General features: G+C 43.0%; 1 protein-coding gene across 3 annotated transcripts in view; it reads right to left on the bottom strand.

Annotated features, from left to right (window-relative positions):
* The window catches only part of KCNMB2 (potassium calcium-activated channel subfamily M regulatory beta subunit 2), a 307,790-nt gene extending 288,682 nt beyond the window's left edge, over positions 1-19,108 (bottom strand). Inside the window, exon 1 of one of the 3 annotated variants that reach the window (XM_083504569.1) lies at positions 18,745-19,108. In XM_083504569.1, coding sequence (XP_083360695.1) covers positions 18,745-18,797 — 53 coding nt within the window. In that variant the 5' untranslated portion in view covers positions 18,798-19,108. The remainder of the gene's footprint in view (positions 1-18,744) is intronic. The other 2 variants (XM_083504570.1, XM_083504567.1) reach the window with 2 other exon arrangements.
* Positions 19,109-21,232: the final 2,124 nt, after the last annotated feature.

Raw genomic sequence — 21,232 nt, 5'->3', positions numbered from 1 at the left:
AAGGACTTTGGTAATAATACCGCCCTGTGTGAGGCCATTTCTTCCTCCCAGCCCTTGTGGTGCTTAAGCCAGGCTTTGGAAGGAGGCATAAGGCTCTGGCAGGGTCCTAGAGCCCTCCTACCTCCTGCCCAAAGCCCAGTAAACATTTGCCCAGCTTTGGGAAAGAGGAGGAGGGACTCCAGGTCCCTGTGAAAGCCCTCATGGCTCCTTCCTGAAGCCAGACAAGTGCTTACTAGGCTTTGAGAAGGTGCCCTTCTTGGATATGCACCCAATGTGACTGCACCACTCACACTGCCCTAAATCCACCTCTGAGGATGAGTTACTTTGGGCCCCGCCCTGGGAGAAAGGTGAGATATAAAATAAACAAATAAACCCTGGAGAACCAGTGTAGACAATACTGAGAGAGACAGAGCAATGGTCTAACTCAGTATAAGGCAGCTTCTGAGGTTCCAGGCCCTCAGTGAAATCCAATTGTTTCCCTCTAAGCCTCCCAGCATCTGTAGCTTTTGGGGGGAAACAGTAGCTAAAAGGGGTCCATGCAAAAGGAGGCCAACCCTGTAGGCTTTGATTCTAACACAGACTGAAGGCGAAATGATCAAAAAATGCCCCGCTGATTCAGAAAATGGTGGGTTATTTAACTGGCCCCTCTTCCTCACTGTGACATCCCATAAATAATATTTGTGTGCACAACAGCTGTGATGGCATCCACTTCCATGGGCCACAAAACGTTGGCAGTCTCTGCTTGGCATGGGTCAGAGTTGATTGCTTCCCACCCGCTTTTGGATACACAATAAAGTCTGCATCAGCCGATGGCAGGCAAAAACTAGGCATATTATTTGTTCTGGCTGGAAGATGACTAACAATGTTGTTGTTTCTTAAAGACCCTTGGCAGGATGATCAGTGGCTCATAGATGTTGTTTTCCCCATCTCACCGGGTGACAGAGCTGCTGCAGTCAACAGCAGTCGTGTCAGGCATGACAGCTTAAAGATAAACCTCCTTGTCAAGTTGCACAGAATTTCTAAAGAAATAATTTCCTTTTCCCTTTCAGAAGCAACCTTGCATTTTTCAATCGTGGACCTTCCCCTAGACCTAAGCGGACTATTCTCTGCAGAGTTCATAGCCATTAAATGCAAATGACTCACACAGGCCAAACATGGATTTTGGATGTGGTTGGGCTTTGCAAACTGCATTTTTAGAGGCAATGTGAAAACCAGTTGGCTGCACCTGCTTGAAGAAACTAGAGCTGACTCAACAAGTGAAAGTTGGGGTTGGAGCTGATGAAGATGGCACCACTCCATCCATTCTTAGAACAGTAAGCTCTGAAAGGGAGATTAAAGGTAAAGGGACCCCTGACCATTAGGTTCAGTCATGGCCGACTCTGGGGTTGCGGCGCTCATCTCACTTTATTGGCTGAGGGAGCCGGCGTACAGCTTCCAGGTCATGTGGCCAGCATGACTAAGCCGCTTCTGGCAAACCAGAGCAGCACACGGAAACGCCATTTACCTTTCCACCAGAGTATTTATCTACTTGCACTTTGATGTGCTTTCGAACTGCTAGGTGGGCAGGAGCAGGGACCGAGCAAGGGGAGCTCACCCCATCGCGGGGATTTGAACTGCCAACCTTCTGATCGGCAAGTCCTAGGCTGTGTGGTTTAACCCACAGCGCCACCCACGTTCCACAAAAGGGAGATTAGGGACTTCCAAATTCTTCTTCAGCTCAAATTTAAAATCTGAGCCAGAGAAAAACATCTGAACCAGAGAATAGTTCTTAGTTTATCAACCTGGCCCTCAATCCCCACCCCACACCCCAACCTTCTTTCCTTCTCCCTTTAAACAAGATATTTTTACTGGGACAATAATGCCAGGCCCTAGCAGCAGGAAGAGGGTAGCAGAAAGATCTGGTCTTCCCCTTCTCTCTCCAGTATGCTGGTAATGTCTTATGATAGGGTACTTGTGGGTCTCTGGAAAATGAAGTTTCCCCCAGAGCTACTGCAGTGACTGGGGCGTGGTGGGTGACTTCTGACATTGTGCTGGCTTCAGAACATTAGCCAAGCAGTTTCCATGCCCAGATTATTTCCAGCTGCAGGTCCTGAGTGCAGGGCTTTCGTTTTAACTTTGTTGTAATTAGAATGATTTAATTGTAGAATTATTAAGATGCTGCATGCCATACTTCATGAATAAATAGTCAAGGGTAAATAGTCTTTCTCTAATTAACCAGATGCACCCATCCTACACTATGAGATATGGCTGGCGCTAACCCTAATGAAGTTTTGGTGCTGGCAAAAAGACCCATTTATCTGAGCCGGCCTTAACAGAATGCTGCTGTTTTGACTAGGTTGTGGTATTGCTCTTGCTCGTATTGCTTTGCCTCCCTTTATCTGCTCCTAGTTTTTTATTTGCTTTTGTTATTGTTTTTGAATTCTATTTTATTTGCACCCTAAATCTGGGATCGTTCTCCCTATGAGGGGCGGTCTGGAAAATATTTTAAAATGAATAAAAACTCTCCTGCATCATCAGCCTTACCTAAGGACCAAAGAATAGGGCAAGGATAGTAAATTACTTTCTCCACTCACAAATTACTGTTTGAACATCACCAGAGAAATAAAAAGAACCACACAATGTGGATTACTGCAGTGATGCAGCTATAAATGAAAAGCTGTTTGCTGAACTAATGTTTGGGGAGATTACTGTAATGACACTTCTGAGGAACATAAATTTGAGGGAATTATTGAGTAGTACTCATTTTTTTTCCTTTTTCCTTTTTAACAAGGTGTGTGGCTCTCGAAAGTTGGATAGTCCATCCATCCTGCCAGCTGCTTCCTTAGGGGATATAAACGAACAGTCAATCTTTTGAGAGCAAGGTGGAAACTGAAGGCAGGAATATGCCATCAGAGCAAGCTTTGCTGTGAAATGGCACGTTTGGGACTTCAAATTGGTATCATCAATCCCATCATTGTCCTGAGGGCCTTTCCTGTGTGATCATCAAAGTGACAAGTATACAGTTCTATGGCTGCTTGCCACACGTCCCAGGATTCAAGAGTCCCTGTGGAGAAGAGGCTCTCCTAAACCAGCACATCCCTCCTCCTTTGATGGTAGCAGCCGATACAGAGGCCAAAACCAGGGAAGTGAGACTTGCTTCTATCAGACAACACTCACTACCCACCCAGATACCAGGCTTCAGCTTTGAGGAGCCCCAGCCTGCTGACATTTTATGCTAAGATTTAGGAGAGGCAGTGATTCTACCCATGTTAGGAGCCTTTAGTAGAGTGGCAATATCTAGCCAGCCCGCCCACCTAATTAGGCTCAGAAACCTGACTATTAGTGAACATAACATACAGAAAGCCGATACGTTAGGGGGAACTGGCTTGCAAAAATGAGTATATCAGGCCAAACGCCATAAATTAGGATAAATTCACACAAAATTGTTGATGAATTTTGACAAGGCCTTTTTTATTTTAAACCTATGGGAAAATGTGGAGAAATGAACATAAATCTGGAAAACATAAACCAAAATTGACAGAGTCCCCTTAGTCTTGGCCCTATTTAAAATCTTACATATGCCTTCAGCCCTACTCTTTTGCATGATTAAGTCCACTCTCCCCCTCTCTTTTCTCTTCTTTACCTGACCAGCCCTTCCAAGGCCCTATAAATTTTAGTCTCTCATGGAGATGAGAAATGCATTGGCTCATGATTATAAAACTCACCAATGGCTCAGTATCATCAACCAAAAACCACCCATTTCCTTGTGCAGCTTCAGGGAATTTCAGCCCACAGAGAAATAAGGAAATTCATGTTAGGCTATTCAAGACCACATATCCAGGGCTGTGTCTAAAATACCTCGGTCTACTCTAGATAAAACTGAGTCTGTCAGATTATTTCCAGAAACAGACCATCTACTAGGCCTTGGTGAAGACTTCATTCCCTGCACAAAATCCAGTGCATTCATCCATCTGAAATGTTGCAGGCTATTTACTTAGGGCACTACTACAGTATATAACATTTTCATACAAATTGCCACCCTCCCCCAAAAATTGTGTGTATGGGGGGAGGGAGACAAAATCACTCTGCCAGACCTTCCAATTGTCCCTATTTTCCAGGGGCAATCCCGGATTTACAGAAGCCGTCCCAGTTTCTGATTTGATCCCTGAATGTTCTGCTTTTCCTTAGAAGTCCCTATTTTCATTGGAGAAATGTTGAAGGGTATGGAGTTATGCGACCCCTGAGCCAAAGAGATAAATAACTTTACAACCCTGTGTAGGGAAGGGTTTTTTTAATGTTTTATTGTGTTTTTATATATGTTGGAAGTTTCCAGAGTGGCTGCGGCAACCCAATCAGATTTGTTGTTGTTTAGTCGTTCAGTCGTGTCCGACTCTTCGTGAACCCATGGACCAGAGCACGCCAGGCACTTCTGTCTTCCACTGCCTCCCGCAGTTTGGTCAGGCTCATGTTTGTAGCTTCGAGAACACTGTCCAACCATCTCGTCCTCTGTCGTCCCCTTCTCCTTGTGCCCTCCATCTTTCCCAACATCAGGGTCTTTTCCAGGGAGTCTTCTCTTCTCATGAGGTGGCCAAAGTATTGGAGCCTCAGCTTCAGGATCTGTCCTTCCAGTGAGCACTCAGGGCTGATTTTCTTCAGAATGGATAGGTTTGATCTTCTTGCAGTCCGTGGGACTCTCAAGAGTCTCCTCCAGCACCATAATTCAAAAGCATCAATTCTTCGGTGATCAGCCTTCTTTATGGTCCAGCTCTCACTTCCATACATCACTACTGGGAAAACCATGGCTTTAACTATACAGACCTTTGTTGGCAAGGTGATGTCTCTGCTTTTTAAGATGCTGTCTAGGTTTGCCATCGCCTTTCTCCCAAGGAGCAGGCGTCTTTTAATTTTGTGACTGCTGTCGCCATCTGCAGTGATCATGGAGCCCAAGAAAGTAAAATCTCTCACTGCCTCCATTTCTTCCCCTTCTATTTGCCAGGAGGTGATGGGACCAGTGGCCATGATCTTTGTTTTTTTGATGTTGAGCTTCAGACCATATTTTGCACTCTCCTCTTTCAGTCAGATAGATGGGGTATAAATAAAATTATTATTATGCATTAATGGAATTCTGCATGTGCTCAAATTGTCTCTGGAGAACAGTGACGCAAAATTCAGAGAATTTTGAAGGATGGCTGTGCTTTGGTTCTCAAACTGTTTTGGAAAGTGATCATTATATAGGTTCTCCTTTAAATGTGAACTGAAATGAATTTATCTCTCTCCCTTCCCTTGAGCAGTCTAATAAAAACTGGTCGTCTTGCTAGAGGGGGAGATAGACTGAAGATGAACTGGAGGCAGATCTAAATCCCGATGGAGTCAAATTTCTGCTCCATCTCTAGTCTCCAGCATCCTAAACCTTGAGACTCAAAGAGGAAGAGCTTGATAGTGTTATAAGGTAGGACCTAGTGAGGTCACAGGGTTGCCAACTCTTGAAAGTTAAGGAAAACAGTGGTATGTGGCTATCGGTTGAGCCTGGGATGTGGTCCATTGGTATTGGTGAGCATTTAAGGTCCCCAACCCTAATCTGCGGGTTGCTATCTGATTAGATTTTACTCTGATTCTGATTTGATTCTAGGATGTATTTCAATTGATTGCTTAATTTTATCTTGATGTGTTATATAATTCATAGAATCATAGAATCATAGAGTTGGAAGAGACCACAAGGGCCATCGAGTCCAACCCCCTGCCAAGCAGGAAACACCATCAGAGCACTCCTGACATATGGTTGTCAAGCCTCTGCTTAAAGACCTCCAAAGAAGGAGACTCCACCACACTCCTTGGCAGCAAATGCCACTGTCGAACAGCTCTTACTGTCAGGAAGTTCTTCCTAATGTTTAGGTGGAATCTTCTTTCTTGTAGTTTGGATCCATTGCTCCGTGTCCGCTTCTCTGGAGCAGCAGAAAACAACCTTTCTCCCTCCTCTATGTGACATCCTTTTATATATTTGAACATGGCTATCATATCACCCCTTAACCTCCTCTTCTCCAGGCTAAACATGCCCAGCTCCCTTAGCCGTTCCTCATAAGGCATTGTTTCCAGGCCTTTGACCATTTTGGTTGCCCTCCTCTGGACACGTTCCAGTTTGTCAGTGTCCTTCTTGAACTGTGGTGCCCAGAACTGGACACAGTACTCCAGGTGAGGTCTGACCAGAGCAGAATACAGTGGCAATATTACTTCCCTTGATCTAGATGCTATACTCCTATTGATGCAGCCCAGAATTGCATTGGCTTTTTTAGCTGCCGCATCACACTGTTGGCTCATGTCAAGTTTGTGGTCAACCAAGACTCCTAGATCCTTTTCACATATACTGCTCTCAGTATATTGATGTTAGCCGCTCTGAGCCCGGTTTTGGCCGGGGAGGGCGGGGTATAAATAAAATTATTATTATTATTATTATTATTATTATTATTATTATTATTAGGGCCCATAGGTAAAGGTGTGATGCTAGGGATGCAAAGCCATTGAAGGAAGAAATAGGTGAAAACCTGAATGAACCTGAATGATAGAAACCTGGTCTGTGGTCATGCATCTTCCAGTCCTTTATTTCTTTTAATTGACAGCCATGGTATCTAGTAGAGCAGGTTCCCTTTTCAGTAGTAATGTGCCTTTGTCTACTTGCCTCTAGAGCCAGTGTGGTTAAGAGCGGTAGACTCGTAATCTGGGGAACCAGGTTCGCGTCTCCGCTCCTCCACATGCAGCTGCTGGGTGACCTTGGGCCAGTCACACTTCTCTGAAGTCTCTTAGCCCCACTCACCTCACAGAGTGTTTGTTGTGGGGGAGGAAGGGAAAGGAGAATGTGAGCCGCTTTGAGACTCCTTCGGGTAGCGATAAAGCGGGATATCAAATCCAAACTCTTCTTCTTCTTCCTCTGGGGAATTACTAACGGTGAATAAATATTATCAGACGAGCTCCTAATTAAAGGAGTGCAAGTGACTCATCTTATAACCCTACAGTCCCCTCTAGAGTCCCTTCCTCCTCAGGCTTCTTTGCTCAGAGATGGTCCAGGTTGGGTATGGATGTGCCTCCTCATCCCTGGTTACACTGAAACTGACCTGTCTTGCTGACCTGGCCTTAGCCATGTTTGAAGCGGTATGAATTGGAGTAGATACTGACTTAGTTATTTGCACTCCTACTGATTCTCTGCCAAGCTGTACCTGACCGTAATAAAGTGTGTCATCTGGTTGTTATTTTTTCCATATTCTAGTCTGGCGCAATTCACAGGGGCATATTGGCCAGATGTAGCTGATGGCAAAGCAATATGTAAGGGAGAATTTCCATTTTATTTTGTATTTTTACTCTGCAATTGTAATGCTGGATTTTAGAGATTTAGAAGCCCCCCTTTTTTAAAAAAAAGAAAGGACCTGGGACTCAGGAAAGCAAGTGGCCTGGGAAAGGCAGGAAATCATTGCTGGAGATGGGTTAATAAATGTATTAACCTCAGTCATGTTTGAAAGCATTGACACCAATCTCTGGCAGGGAATGAAAAAAATAATAATTCAGGAAGAGATTGTGGCTGTTACAAGGCTTATGAGAATTTATCACCAACCAAAGCTAGATCATTTCTTCTGTAAAAGAGAGCTTACACAATTGCTTCTTATTACACTGTATTGGTGCCTGGTTTTAACAATGTGATTTTTATTTTTCATCTTGAGAGTCAGTGTGGTGAAATGGTAACAGTGTGAGATTGAGTCAAGAGAAACAAATTTGAAGCTCCGCTCAGTTATGAAGCTCACAGGCTGACCTCAGTCACATTCATACCATACATTTAAAGCACTATGATGCCATTTTAAACAGTCATGGCTTCACCCAAAGAATTCTGGGAGCTGTAGTTTGCTAAGAGTGCTGAGAGGACCCTATTTGCCTCACAGACCTACAATTTCCAGAGTGGTTTAGAAATCAATCCCTCTTCAAAGGGAACTCTGGGAATCTTACCTCTGTTAGGGCAATAGGGATCTCCTGGCAACCCCTAGCACCCTTAACAAACTACAGCTCCCAGAATTCTTTGGGGAAAACCATTACATCATAATGGCATCATAATATTTTAAATACATGATGTGCATGTGGCCACAGAGAAGCATACTGACTACCCTGAACTCCACAAAGGAAAAGTTGGATATAAAGATAATATTTTTTTTAGTCGAAGTATTTCCTTTGCTTAAAAAACATGAATGATATTTTCTGATCTCTAAGCATGCTATAAAAGTTGAAGTTCTTAGGAATCGGTAAAGGGATTTTTAAGAAAATAAACAAAAGTTCTCCTAGGTATCTTGTGTGGTATTTAAATCCAGGTCCAGATTTAAGAGACATCATGCTTATTGCCAAGAAAGAAAGAAATAAAGAAATCACAGAACTGAAAAGTTACTAAACTTCACTGTTTCTGATACTTCCATCAAAATGCCAGCCCCTCTTGGGGAATTCAAGTGAGGGTTCCTGTGTGTTCTACCTAATCTCCCAGTTGTTTCATGTAGATATCCATAATCATGGAGGACAAGATAGACTCTTGAGGCATCTCATAGTTGGCTAGAAGTGGAACAGAATCCCCCAATGCCACCATCTTGGTCTGTCCCCCCTCCCCCTCAAAAAAATCAAGTCCCACCATGGAGAGATGTCCCAGAAGAATGACCAGGTTCAGTAGTGGATGGCCTGGTGAGATGCTGCCACTCACTTGACCTCCAGTTGGTTGAATCACTGCTGCATATTGGGAGGTAAGAGGAGGAATGTTGAAGCATCAAGATGGCCAGTGGGGTGCAAATGTAGTGCCAGGAATGCCAGACTGGCTCCACCACTGTCCTTGCACCGCACCAACCTGCCTGTTGCCTCTGCCCTCTCTATCTTCCAATCAATATGGAAGATTGGAAGCCAGGTGAGTTATGGCTCTCCACCATGCCATCCACTACTGCTCTGGTCCATGGTACTGAAAACTGAAAGCAACTCAAACTAGCCACCAGGATTCCTGGTGGCTAAGTACTGGAAAGAGAATCAGTTACCCACTAGGGGAGAGTGGCTATGTAAGCTCCCAGAATACTTAGAATTAACCAAATTGACAGACATAATAAGACAAAAACCAAAAAGTGAAGTAAAAAAAGAATGGGAGTGCCTAAATGAATACCTCAAAAGTCAAGGCTTGAGGGCAGAAATCTGGCTGAGTCTGGAATAACCTTGTGAAGTGAAAGGATATGAAAGAAGGATTTATATGTAGATGTTAGGATAGAGATGATAAAGAAAACAGGAAAACAAGAAGACACAATGAGAGATAAAGGAGGTGCTGTGGGATTGGTGGAAGTCAATGTCTTCTTGTTGTTTTAGTGTTTATAATATTGACTTGTAAGATATGGATTTGTTTTGTTGTTTTGTTGTTGTTGTTTTTCTTTGTTTTTGTTTTTGTTTTAGTTTTTGGATGTTGATTTTTGTGTGTTGTGTATTCTTATTTTTTGATATCTTTCGTGTTGTTGTTGTTGTGTGGAAAATACTAATAAAATTCATTTAAAAAAGAAAGAAAGAAAGAAAGAAAGAAAGAAAGAAAGAAAGAAAGCAACTCAAACTAATTGTAATGTGTATGGGTTGCTCATGCGTAAGTTGCCACCTCTCCAGGCTTTGTTGCCTTGCTAAACCTTTCAGTCTGGGCAGCCCTTCACTTCGTGGCTGCCTCAGTCGCTAGCAGAATCTGTCAGTGGGCGTTTCTTAAATCTTTTCCAACATAAAACTTGTTTGACACCCAGTCTCCTCCTACTCTCTCTGCGCGGAAGTCTTCTGCGCAGGGTGGGCATGGGTAGCGGAGGACCCGTGCTCTCCCCGCTGGTGTCCGGTGAAGAGTCCTGGAGCCCTCTCGCCGATTCCCCCATCAGCCCCTCTATATCCCTGGTGTTGCGCTGATTTGCTTCCCCATCTGTGGAGCTGCCTCTCTCCCTGCTGGGCCCTTCTCCAGCATCATTTGAGAGCCTTCCCTCCGCCTCTAGCTCCGATGTCAGTTCCCTGACACTAATAAACACTTATTAAGGCATTCCCAATAGGCACAAAGTAGGACCAACATAGGAGCTCTCTCTGGCCAGGAGATGCCAGAATTACCTTACACCTTACTGATAGACAGCCCTAAGGCCCTAGGATGGATGCCTACCTGATAATCCCTGATATTCACTTGCTGATGCCAAAGTCTTAATTGAAAACAAAACCCCCCAAGCTTCACATGGTAAACTAGTGCTCCACAAGCTAACTCTGCATGAAGCAAGAGCTCACTGTTGACATTTTAACTCTCTTGCTCATTCAATTCACTGGCTTCATTTTTCGGCAGGTGAACAAATAATTATTTCCCCCATTTCCTTTTGCCAGTCTGCTCAGGCCTTTTTATGCCGCAAGCATTCCCTCCTCAGCTCTCTCGCTCTCTCTCCACACCCCCTCCAAGCACTTCTAAGTTGATGTTGTTTTTCTAAGACCCAAAGTGCCTTTTGGAGGGAAAAAAGCTTTTTCGCTTTAGCTTTCTTCTGAGTGCCTGGTAAATTCCGAACACTCCGAGATTGCCAGACGTTTTATGTTTACAGCGAGCTTTCTGTTCCGTAGGCCTCAATCTGTATCTAATGCTGCCACCTATTGGATATGGACATAATCAGCTTTCAGCATTTGCAAACCAGAGATAAACATATTACAGTAATCCTCTTCTCTGAAACTGTTAAGTCCTGTAATTCCTTCGATCTGCAAGCTAATCAAAGCAACGTTAGCATATATGGGTAGACGTAGCGTGCAAACTACAGGCCATTTTGCAGGAACACAGGAAGTGTCCTCATACCAAGCTATACCATTGGCTTCTGTCACAAGCAACTAGGGTGAATGGCCAGTTGCAGAAGGCTGAGGTTCAGGATCCAGAATCAGAGGGACCAGAAAAGTGGAAGATGATAGGTTAGATACAATGCAAGGCAGTCTACATTGCCATTTACAGTGGTACCTCGGGTTACAAACACCTCGGGTTACAAACACTTCAGGTTACAGACTCTGCTAACCCGGAAGTAGTGCCTTGGGTTAAGAACTTTACCTCAGGATGAGAACAGAAATCGTGCGCCGGCGGCGTGGTGGCAGCAGGAGACCCCATTAGCTAAAGTGGTACCTCAGGTTAAGAACAGTTTCAGGTTAAGAATGGACCTCCAGAATGAATTAAGTTCGTAACCAGAGGTACCACTGAATAGGAATGAGTCGCTAAGACTCATGAGCTGAGTTGACCTTACGGGCCTGGTATGTCATTCGTGTGTTTGTGTGTGTGTGTGTCCAACTCTACAGCTCTATGATTGTGTGATTCTATATTTCTGTGCAAATCCTTTATCTACGGCCTTAAAGGTAATACTTATTTCTATAACATATATCCTACATTTCATTCCTTTGCTTTTATTTCCAGTCCTGCCTGCGATTTCATTTGACTACAGTGGTACCTTGGGTTACATACGCTTCAGGTTACATACACTTCAGGTTACAGACTCCGCTCACCCAGAAATAGTACCTTGGGTTAAGAACTTTGCTTCAGGATGAGAACAGAAATCGTGCAGCGGCGACGCAGCGGCAGCAGGAGGCCCCATTAGCTAAAGTGGTGCTTCAGGTTGAGAACAGCTTCAGGTTAAGAACAGACCTCTGGAACGAATTAAGTACTTAACCCGAGGTACCACTGTATAATATTTTCTCAGATAGTTTGAAAAGGATCTCCACTCTTCCACAAACTTTCTGTCTTTTGGGTCTCTTATTTTTGCCATCAATTTTGCCATCTCCATATAGTCCAATAGTTTTAAAGTCCACTCCTCTTTCGTTGGAACTTTTTTACATTTCGATGCATACAGAATTCTTTCTGCAGTGGTGGCATAAATAAACAATTTAACCAAGGTGGGTTTTGGGTTGTTTTTTTTTACCTCTGCCTCTATTCTTGCCAAAAGAAATGCTTCTGGCTTTGGGGGAATGACTATTGTAAACATCTTTTTCAATTCATCATGTATCATTTCCCAAAAGCCTGTTGCTTTTTTACACCTCCACCACATATGAAAAAATGAACCTTCAGACTCTTTCCTGGTGTGCCTCAACTGTCTTGTGGAGTCACCTGACAGGATGTACAATGTGGCAAAGGATCAGGTGACTTCTTTCATGCTCTTAACCTATAAGTGCTAGCTTGCTTTCCGAGTTACAACAGGAGGTAAAGCGCCAAAGACTGGTTGCTGGCGGTCCTGATTCAAGATCCATTTCAACACGGTACAAAATCAGATGGAGGCGAGAAATCCACTGTGGTGGAACTTCTTGTGCAACCAGGGTGATGGGAAAAGCCCTGAGTCACGCAAGCAGGAGGACCACGAGAAAGCTGGGAAAGAAATGGAAGTAATTTCTTTGTTTTAAAATAAATCTGGAGAATTAAATAAAAATCGTTTTCATGAAGCTGTGGGACACTTGCAGTCAAAATGATGAGAAGAGTTTGCTAATATTCTGGACAAGCTTTTCAATTCAGAAAGAAGCAAGTTCAGTATTTGCAAGCTTTCTTTGAAAGAACAGAGAAGCAAAACCTTCTCTGTTCCTTCTTTACTGGTTTGTAATGTTGGTGCATCTGTGCTGATGGTGTCCCAGGCGTGCATCTTATCAAATTGCACAGAGTGCCTTGGGAAATATCATTCCCACTCTTGCAGTGGAAGCCCTCCACCCTGCTTCCTCAAAGATGACTTAGCAGAATGGATCCCAAAGGGAAGGAACTGAAGGGTGGAACAGGAAGATGGGTAGAGCCCGGCTTTATACATTTTTTTTGTATACCATTTTGCCTAACAGATACAGTTTGCCAACCACTTTTTCCCTAATGCAATTACATTTTTCTAGGTTACTTTCACTCACATGTGCATGTTTGTATGCATTACTCTGCTGGTGAACTGCATGGCAAAATTCAGAGAAGTGTGACTTTTGACCTCTGCTTAAAAACCTCCAAGGAAAGAAAATCCACCATGTTTGAAGCATAGGAGCCAACTTCTAGGGGTTGAGGTCCCCCTCTCAGTCTCCTCTTTTCTAGGCTAAACATACCCAGTTCCTTCAACCATTCTTCATAAGGCCTGCTTGTGAACTGTATCAAATCCCTCCATTTAAAAATAAATAATTCGCTCCATGGATAGCACATGATTATGCTTCAGGGCATACATAGGGGTAGCACTGTGTCATGTCCCCCCCTACACACTCAAAGTCTGCACATCAGAAAATTCTTTTCAATATTCCAAATGCAATTCTGCATACCCGGTTTATCATTTCCTTATTTATGCTATTTACTTATCTTATTTTCCTCTTACCCTTGTGATCTCACTAGTTATTTTTTCATGGTGACTGGATAAATCTCTTCCTGGGGTGCACGCTGATGAATATTTTTTTTTAAAGTGTTTTTCTCCTCATGATTTTTCACTCCCCTCCCCGAACCCATCGCACGTCCATCATGTGTTTTAATTCTCTTTGTTTCCAGCTGACTGCTTTGATGTTTGTTCTCTTTTTATTTCCTGCTGAGCCTCAAAAATGCCTTCTCTTTGTCAGGTGGTTATTAACTTGGTTTCGAAAGGTCATCTTCACAGATGGAATCTAGAATGGGTGTAAATATTTTTGGTAAACTTCTTCGTAATATTCACATAGCTCCATTTCAGGACTTGGGCCGCATGTTCAGGCCATTTTATGTATTCAACAAGGTCAGAGTAGCGACGTAATTCCTGGATCATACCATTTTAGGTTTCCAGGGGGGAGACATGTGTTTGAATATTCTGTACTTAGAGATGTGTTCGAATATTCTGTATTTAGATAGATTGATTGATTATATAGATGATTATGACAGATAGAGATAGAGAGATAGATAGAGAGATAGATAGATAGATAGATAGATAGATAGATAGATAGATAGATAGATAGATAGATGGATGGATGATAGATAGATACAGTGGTGCCTCGCAAGACAAAAAGAATTCGTTCCACGAGTCTTTTCGTTTTGCGATGTTTTTCGTCTTGCAAAGCACAGTCCGTTGCAACTGCGCCTCTTCAAGCGGCTTTAAAAAAAAAGCGCAAGACGTTTTCGTCTCGCGAAGCAAGCCCATAGGGAAATTCGTCTAGTAAAGCAACGCAAAAACGGAAAACCCTTTTGTCTAGCGAGTTTTTCATCTTGCGAGGCATTCGTCTTGCGGGGCACCACTGTAGATAGATAGATAGATAGATAGATAGATAGATAGATAGATAGATAGATAGATGATAGATAGATAGATATAGCTAAATAGATGGATGTTTGGAACATTCACCTTAAAAAGGAACTCATTCTAGTTCAACATGTTCAAAAGGAACTAATTCCAGTTCACATTTATCCCTTTAGAAAACTAATCAGTTTGGTTTTCATTTAGTTCTCAATTCAATTCAAGTTCATTCAAATGATCCTCAGCAGAAAAGGAGGAAGTCCCAAAGCAGTCCTTGCACTAGTGGAATGACTTTTACTTGTGCAATCAAAATCCATCTCTATTTCCTCCTTTCTCAAACCTGTCCCCAATCTACTGAGCAATTCCGCCCCCAGAAGGTGTTTCTGCATGGGTAAGAATTCCAGATATTTTAGTACTAACATACTCTTTATTCACCCCTGCCTCTCTGAAGATGTTTAAAAGGGGATGGAATCCCCTTTTGTGCAGAATCCAAGAACACCCCAAAAATAGCAGAACATAAATATTTTATGCACGCAAGTCTCTGGCTATATATGTATTAGTTCACAAATACAAGCTTAAAATACAAAAATTCATGGGGGAAAAGAGGCTTAATTGTATAAATTCCCAATACAGCCTTGTATCAGGAAGTTTTTAATGTTTGACGTTTTATTATGTTTTTTATATTTTGCTGGAAGCCGCCCAGAGTGGCTGGGGAAACCCAGTCAACTGGGTGGGGTATAAATATTATTATTATTATTATTATTATTATTATTATTATTATTATTATTTCTCTGGGTTTTACCCAAGCCTTCTAAAACAGAAGGGGAAGATGGATGGGGCACATGGGAGGACAAGAGAGAGAAGAAATTCCACCGCAAAAGCAGAAGTTACAGTACTGGAATATAGGTTTACCTGTTCCTAGTTTGATACATCTCCAACTCCTTGAAAAAATCCATCAACAGTATCTCCAACATTTTTTACACATCACTTGGGAAGACAGACGAACTAATACCAGTGTACTGGAAGAAGCAAAGATCACCAGTTTCGAAGCAATGGTTCTTCAACATCAACTTTGTTGGACTGGTCATGCCTGATGATCATCTTCCAAAGTAACTACTCTATTCCAAACTTAAAAATGGAAAGTGTAACGCTGGTGGTCAACAAAAGAGGTTTAAAGATTGCATTAAGGCAGATTTTAAAAAATGTAGTATAAACACCGACAACTGGGAAACACTTGCCTGTGAGCGCTCCAGTTGGAGAACAGCCTTTACCAAAGGTGTCATGGGCTTTGAAGACGCTCAAACTCAGGACGCAAGGGAGAAACATGCTAAGAGGAAGGCACGCTTGGCAAATCCACACTGTGATCAACTCCCACCAATGTCCCCACTGTGGAAGGACATGTGGATCCAGAATTGGCCTCCACCGTCACTTACAGACTCATTGTTAAGACTGTGTTTATGTAAGACAATCTTACTAGGCTACGAGTGATTGCCAAAGAAGAAGAGGAGGAGGAGGAGGAGGAGGAGGAGGAGGAGGAGGGGGAGGAGGAGGAGGAGGAGGAGGAGGAGAAGAAGAAGAAGAAGAAGAAGAAGAAGAAGAAGAAGAAGAAGAAGAAGAAGAAGAAAAGAAGAAGAAGAAGAAGAAGACTCCAACCATCACACCACTTGCAGGGCTGGTCTAATTCAAGCCTGGTCTAACAATAAAGAACTCTTAAGAAAGGAGAATAGTTGGGCATTGAAGCTGCCCACTCACTGTTAGTATTGGGATGGCTCACAGAGTAGGCAGGCAGGTCACCAACTCACACAGTCTCCCCCACTATGATGAGATGCATTGCATTTCTATTTCAGCTATGGTAATTCTAAGTTTACATTTGTCCATGTGAACAGTCATATGCAAATGTCATGCATATCTGCGCCTTCTTCTCTCCCCCCCATGCATGCGTGGCTGACTCTAGTCTGTAGGGTTGCCAACTGAGCGGTCACCCATGAAATTGCAGCTCTTAGGACTTAGACGAGCTGATATATCTCAGTGTAGCCTACTTCACAAGGCTATTGTGGTCATCAATAAGAAAAATAAAGCACCGGAGATGCAGAAAAAAAGTTCAGGAAATGAAAAATAGAAACCCATTTTGACTGCCACCAAATTGGACTATGGACAGCAGTAGATTTGACCGGAATGATGTAGTAAATCATATGAAATGTAATTTATGAAACCAAGACTGCCTCAGAAGAATTTCAAGCTACAAACAAACCACCTTCTGAAAACTGATTTGACAGCTCCTTACTGCCAAATGAGACATTCTTCTCCAATACATATATAAGCCAACCACATCATTTTATTTCTGCATGCTCATATGTCACCAGAAGCAGAGTTTAAACCTACTTAATGTTTTTTGAAAGATATTTTTGCCAGTGCAACCACAAACCCCCTTTGATATCCCCCCCCCACCGGCACTCCTTCTGAAAACATTTGTGTTTAAATCTATGTGGCCCTCTCTCTCAATTTCTCTAACTTGCTTTCTCCGTGATGCAGTCACGTAGCCAAATCTAACTACCTAGACTGCATTGTGTCATCATTGCAGCATTGTCCCATTTTCTGATTGGCTGGAAGCATCCATTTGCTTGATCCAGGAGGGAGAAAAATGCAGAAACTGGTGGGGTGTATGGGTCAGATCATGAGATCAAACAGAAGTAGCAGCAGTCATTGAAAACAATGGTGCCAAACCATCGATCTACCTGTGGTGAAAATTCACATAATCTTTGAGATTTTCAAGAAAATTGTCTACCTCATTGAAATTATTAATATCCGCCTCAAAACTGGATAATTTTCAGCAAAGCTGTAGTCATAAATGCAAAATATCTCTATATATGAAGCATTCAGATGAAACAATGGCAAACCAGCAGGGCTAACTTTAGAAAGAATTACAGTTCCACAAACCTTCTAACTCCTGTGAAAAAAAAAAGGTGGATTTTGTAGCTGAAAGTTTATGTTTGGCTTAATGATATTTGCTCCCCTGCCTCGCTCTTCTTTTTATCACACAGTCCAGTCCAGCTGCAAACACTTCCTGCATGCATATCAAAGTGCATCGAGATTATAGGATTATAAAAACAGGATCACTTAAAGCTGTTCAATTTGTGCTACCATTATGGCTGCAAATTGATATTCCCAGCCAAGTGGGTGCTTATTTTATTAGCCACAGGGATTCATCAAACATCCTCAAAATTGCCCTCTTCATAATGCGATGCAGCGCAGCTGAGCACATAAGGTTCCGAATATATGCCAAACTCAAGGAGATAATAACACCGGGCAAACCTCTTTTGATGAAGCACTGGGCAAAAAAGCAAAGGGTAGGGACTTGAGCAGGAATACCACCAACAAAGTCGACAATTTGACCACAAAGTTCTTCTCTACCCTGTGTTCATCCAAGGAGGCCCTCAATATCAAACCACAGTCCGAGACCTCAGAGGATCCTTTCGTCAGGATTTCACTGCTCACTCAGCCTTTGATGCAATTCTTGTATTACATTTTGCCCATAAAATAATCATAGCTGGGATTGGGGGAGAGGACATTGACCCACATTCTCCACAGTCCACAGAAGCATGGCCCTCACCTTTCGTGACCATTCCAACCCCTTCTCCCACAAAAAAAGAAAAGAAAAGAAAGAAAGCAGGGAGTTTCCACAAGCACCAAAATTATTCAAAAACTGGAATTTTGCTAATGGGTGTATTTACTGTTCAGCAAGCGCAAGTCTATGTTTTCCTCTCATTAACTGGGTGCAGCCACCAACAATATCAATGGTCGTTATAAAGCTAAAGAGCTCATAACTACAGCCAACAAGTCTTATTTTCAATGTTTATGCCATTTGCCACAAGTACAGACCAGAAAAACAATGGATGGGGGGATCTGACAGTAACCATATCCCCCCCCCCTTCTAAAACACATAGGAGACACTTTTCCTTCACCTCCTACAATTGCACCCATGAATATGGTTTGTTTATCACGAGGCACCACTCTGCTCCATGTAAGCCCTCCTTGAGTCCCACTGATTTCAGTGGGAGAAATGTAAGTCTGGAACCTAAAAGACAAAGGGTGGCTAGCCCATTATCTGTGCCCATTGGCTTACCAATGCCAGGTTTTCTGTGTCACTGAGAACTGCTTCGGGAAGAACCACTGCTGGATATGTAATTTGTCCACACTCCTCTGCATTTAATTTCCCTCTGGCCTGACTGTTTACCCTATAAACCTTGTGTGTACACACACGCACCCTGATAACAAAGAATAACACTTCATGCATTTTAAGAAGCAGACTGTAGCCCACCATAGCTTACTCCATCACAAATTTCAGGCGCCACAAGACTCTTTGTTATTTTTGCTGCAAGCAACTAACACGGAGCGTACCCCTCAAAAAGTCTGGACTTGACTCTCCCATTGCAACCAGCTGGAACTTAGCTTAGAAACTTAGCTTGGGCTCCGCCGCGCCCTGAGTTTCCTATTATTTCATTGCCACTAAATGCCCGGCAACCTCCAAGCAGCTTAATTTTATTGTTCCACTTACCCCCATTTTTCTTTCTGGCTCAAGGCGAGCTTGGTTTCCTTCGGGTGCTCCATGCTGGCTTTTGCACCTCACCTGACCATAATAATAAAAAAGTCCCTTCTGCTAGAAGGAAGAGGAAAGCAATATGCAAAACAAACAAAGAAACCCAAGAGGAAAGCTACACCCCTATAGACCAGCACTCATAGCAACAGACGGAGAAAGACTATCCTCTCGCTGGTTGTTAACTTTTTCCAGTCGTGAAGCAGTAATTCCTCTGGAACTGCAACTCAGCATGTGTGATGCAAGGGGCTCTTTTGAAACGGCGTTTTCCTCTTGCTTGCCAGCCATTCCTCACTGTCCCTGCCAACCCTGAATAAAACTCTTTTTGATGTGGCAAGGTCTGCAGAGCCAATTGGACAACAAACGGAGCCTATTTGTTTTATTGACAGATGGCAAGGGTGAGGTGATATCCGGACAAGGGGGTGGGGTGGGTGATTGAAAAGGTTCTCTGGGCCATGCTTTTGGTTTAACTTTATTGTGGTGTGTGTGTGTGAAGGAGAAAGGTCTCTCTCTAATATTAGAATTCTATTTTTAAATAGTTACCTACCACAAGACAATTTCTGGGAAATGCAGCTGGATAGTTGAAATAGTGAGTGGTCAGGCAGGGACAATATGTATGACAGAGATCTGATTGTTAAGAATATAAGAACACAGTAAGATACTGCTGGATTGGGCCCATGGTCCATCCAGTCCAGCATCATGTTCTCACATTGGCCAACCAGATGCATTGTGGGAAACTCGCAAGAGGGGGACCCAAGCAGAAGACCTCTCTCTCCTCCTATGGTGTCCAACAACTGGTCCTCAAAAGCACTACTGTGTTCAGCTGTGGAGGCACAGCACAGGCTTCCTCAACCGCGGCCCTCCAGATGTTTTGAGACTACAGTTCCCACCATCCCTGACCACTGGTCCTGCTAGCTAGGGATCATGGGAGTTGTAGGCCAAAAATATCTGGAGGACCAAGGTTGAGGAAGCCTGGCATAGCATAACCTCCATGGCTGGTAGTCATTGATACAGTAGTTTTCTCCTCCATGAAGTTCTGTTTTCAAAGTCATCTAAGTTGGTGGCCATCACTGCCACCAACAGCAAAGGCTTCATTTTGAGTTGCTGAAAAACTGAAAGTCAGAGTTTTATGGTTTCACATCCTCAATGAGTCTTCCCCAACCTGCAGTCGTCTTGGTGCTGTTGGATTCAAAATCCCAGCATGGCCGATGGTTAGGGATGATAGGACATGTAGTATGGGGTCCATATCCCTGTTCTATATGGTGCAAGTTTTAGCCTCTATTTCTCACTCAAGCTCATGTGTGTATGTAGAAAAACACCTGCAGCACTGAAACATTTATCAGTGACATTTAGAAAGATGGCTGGGAATGAAATGGCAAAATTCATTTCCTTCCACTAAAATAATAGCCTTCAATCAATTCCAGATTTACAAGGGAAACAAAGGGTTGAGTCATATTTGATAATCCCCTCGTATGTATTTCCCTCCCTGTAATGGCAGTAACAGTATTGCTGATTTACAAAGATGTCTGGCTTTTGTGTAGTGGAAGGAAATGTCGTACATCAATAATGGGAATGGGGAGGGGTGGGTGGGAAATTTATAAGCCATAGTCCATGGGCTCCTATGAGAATCTATGTGTTGGATGGAGAAGTCTAGCTTTTATTACTTTTAAAGTCAGCTTCAAGTCATCGTTGCACATCTAAAACATTTTAAAATATGTTAGAGGAAAATGTTTAAGTATTATGAATGAATGAATGAATGAATGAATGAATTAAATTTCTATACCACCCTCCATCCAAAGATCACAGGACAGTCTGCAATGTAAAAACACAAATATATATATATATATACCATAAGAACACACACACACACACACACACACACAGAGAGAGAGAGAGAGAGAGAGAGAGAGAGTTAGTTTAATAGGCCATGTATTGTATAATCAGCCAAAGACCTAGGACAAGAGGAATGTTTTTGCCTGACATCTAAAGATATGTAATGAAGGCGCCAAGTGAGCCTCCCTGGGGAGAACATTCCACAATGGGGAGCCACTGCAGAAAAGGCCCCGTTCTCGTCTTGCCACCCTCCGGGCCTCTCATTGAGGAGGCACATGAAGAAGGGCCTCAGATGATGATTGCAGGGCCTGGGGTGGTTCATATGGGGGGAGGTGGTCCTTGAGATATTGTGGTCCTGAGCCATATAAGGCTTTATAGGTTAAAAAAAGAGAGTTACGTTTAATTATAACAGTTAATCAGAACAGACCATATCCAGTAAACCAAGGATTTCTCTTGAGATGCCTGGTCTTCCTGGCTGCAGCAAAGATAGACAGAAAGCAAGAGTTAATGTGAACAGATGGTGTTTTCCAGACTGCATTTCCCATCAACCCATGTCAGCATTGCTAACAGCAAGGAGTTATGGGAGCTGTAGTCCAAGAAAAGTGACTACTTTTGT

Source organism: Podarcis liolepis, assembly GCF_965112155.1.
Source record: "Podarcis liolepis genome assembly, chromosome: 5".
Classification (NCBI taxonomy): domain Eukaryota; kingdom Metazoa; phylum Chordata; class Lepidosauria; order Squamata; family Lacertidae; genus Podarcis; species Podarcis liolepis.
This window is presented reverse-complemented; position numbering and strand designations above follow the sequence as displayed.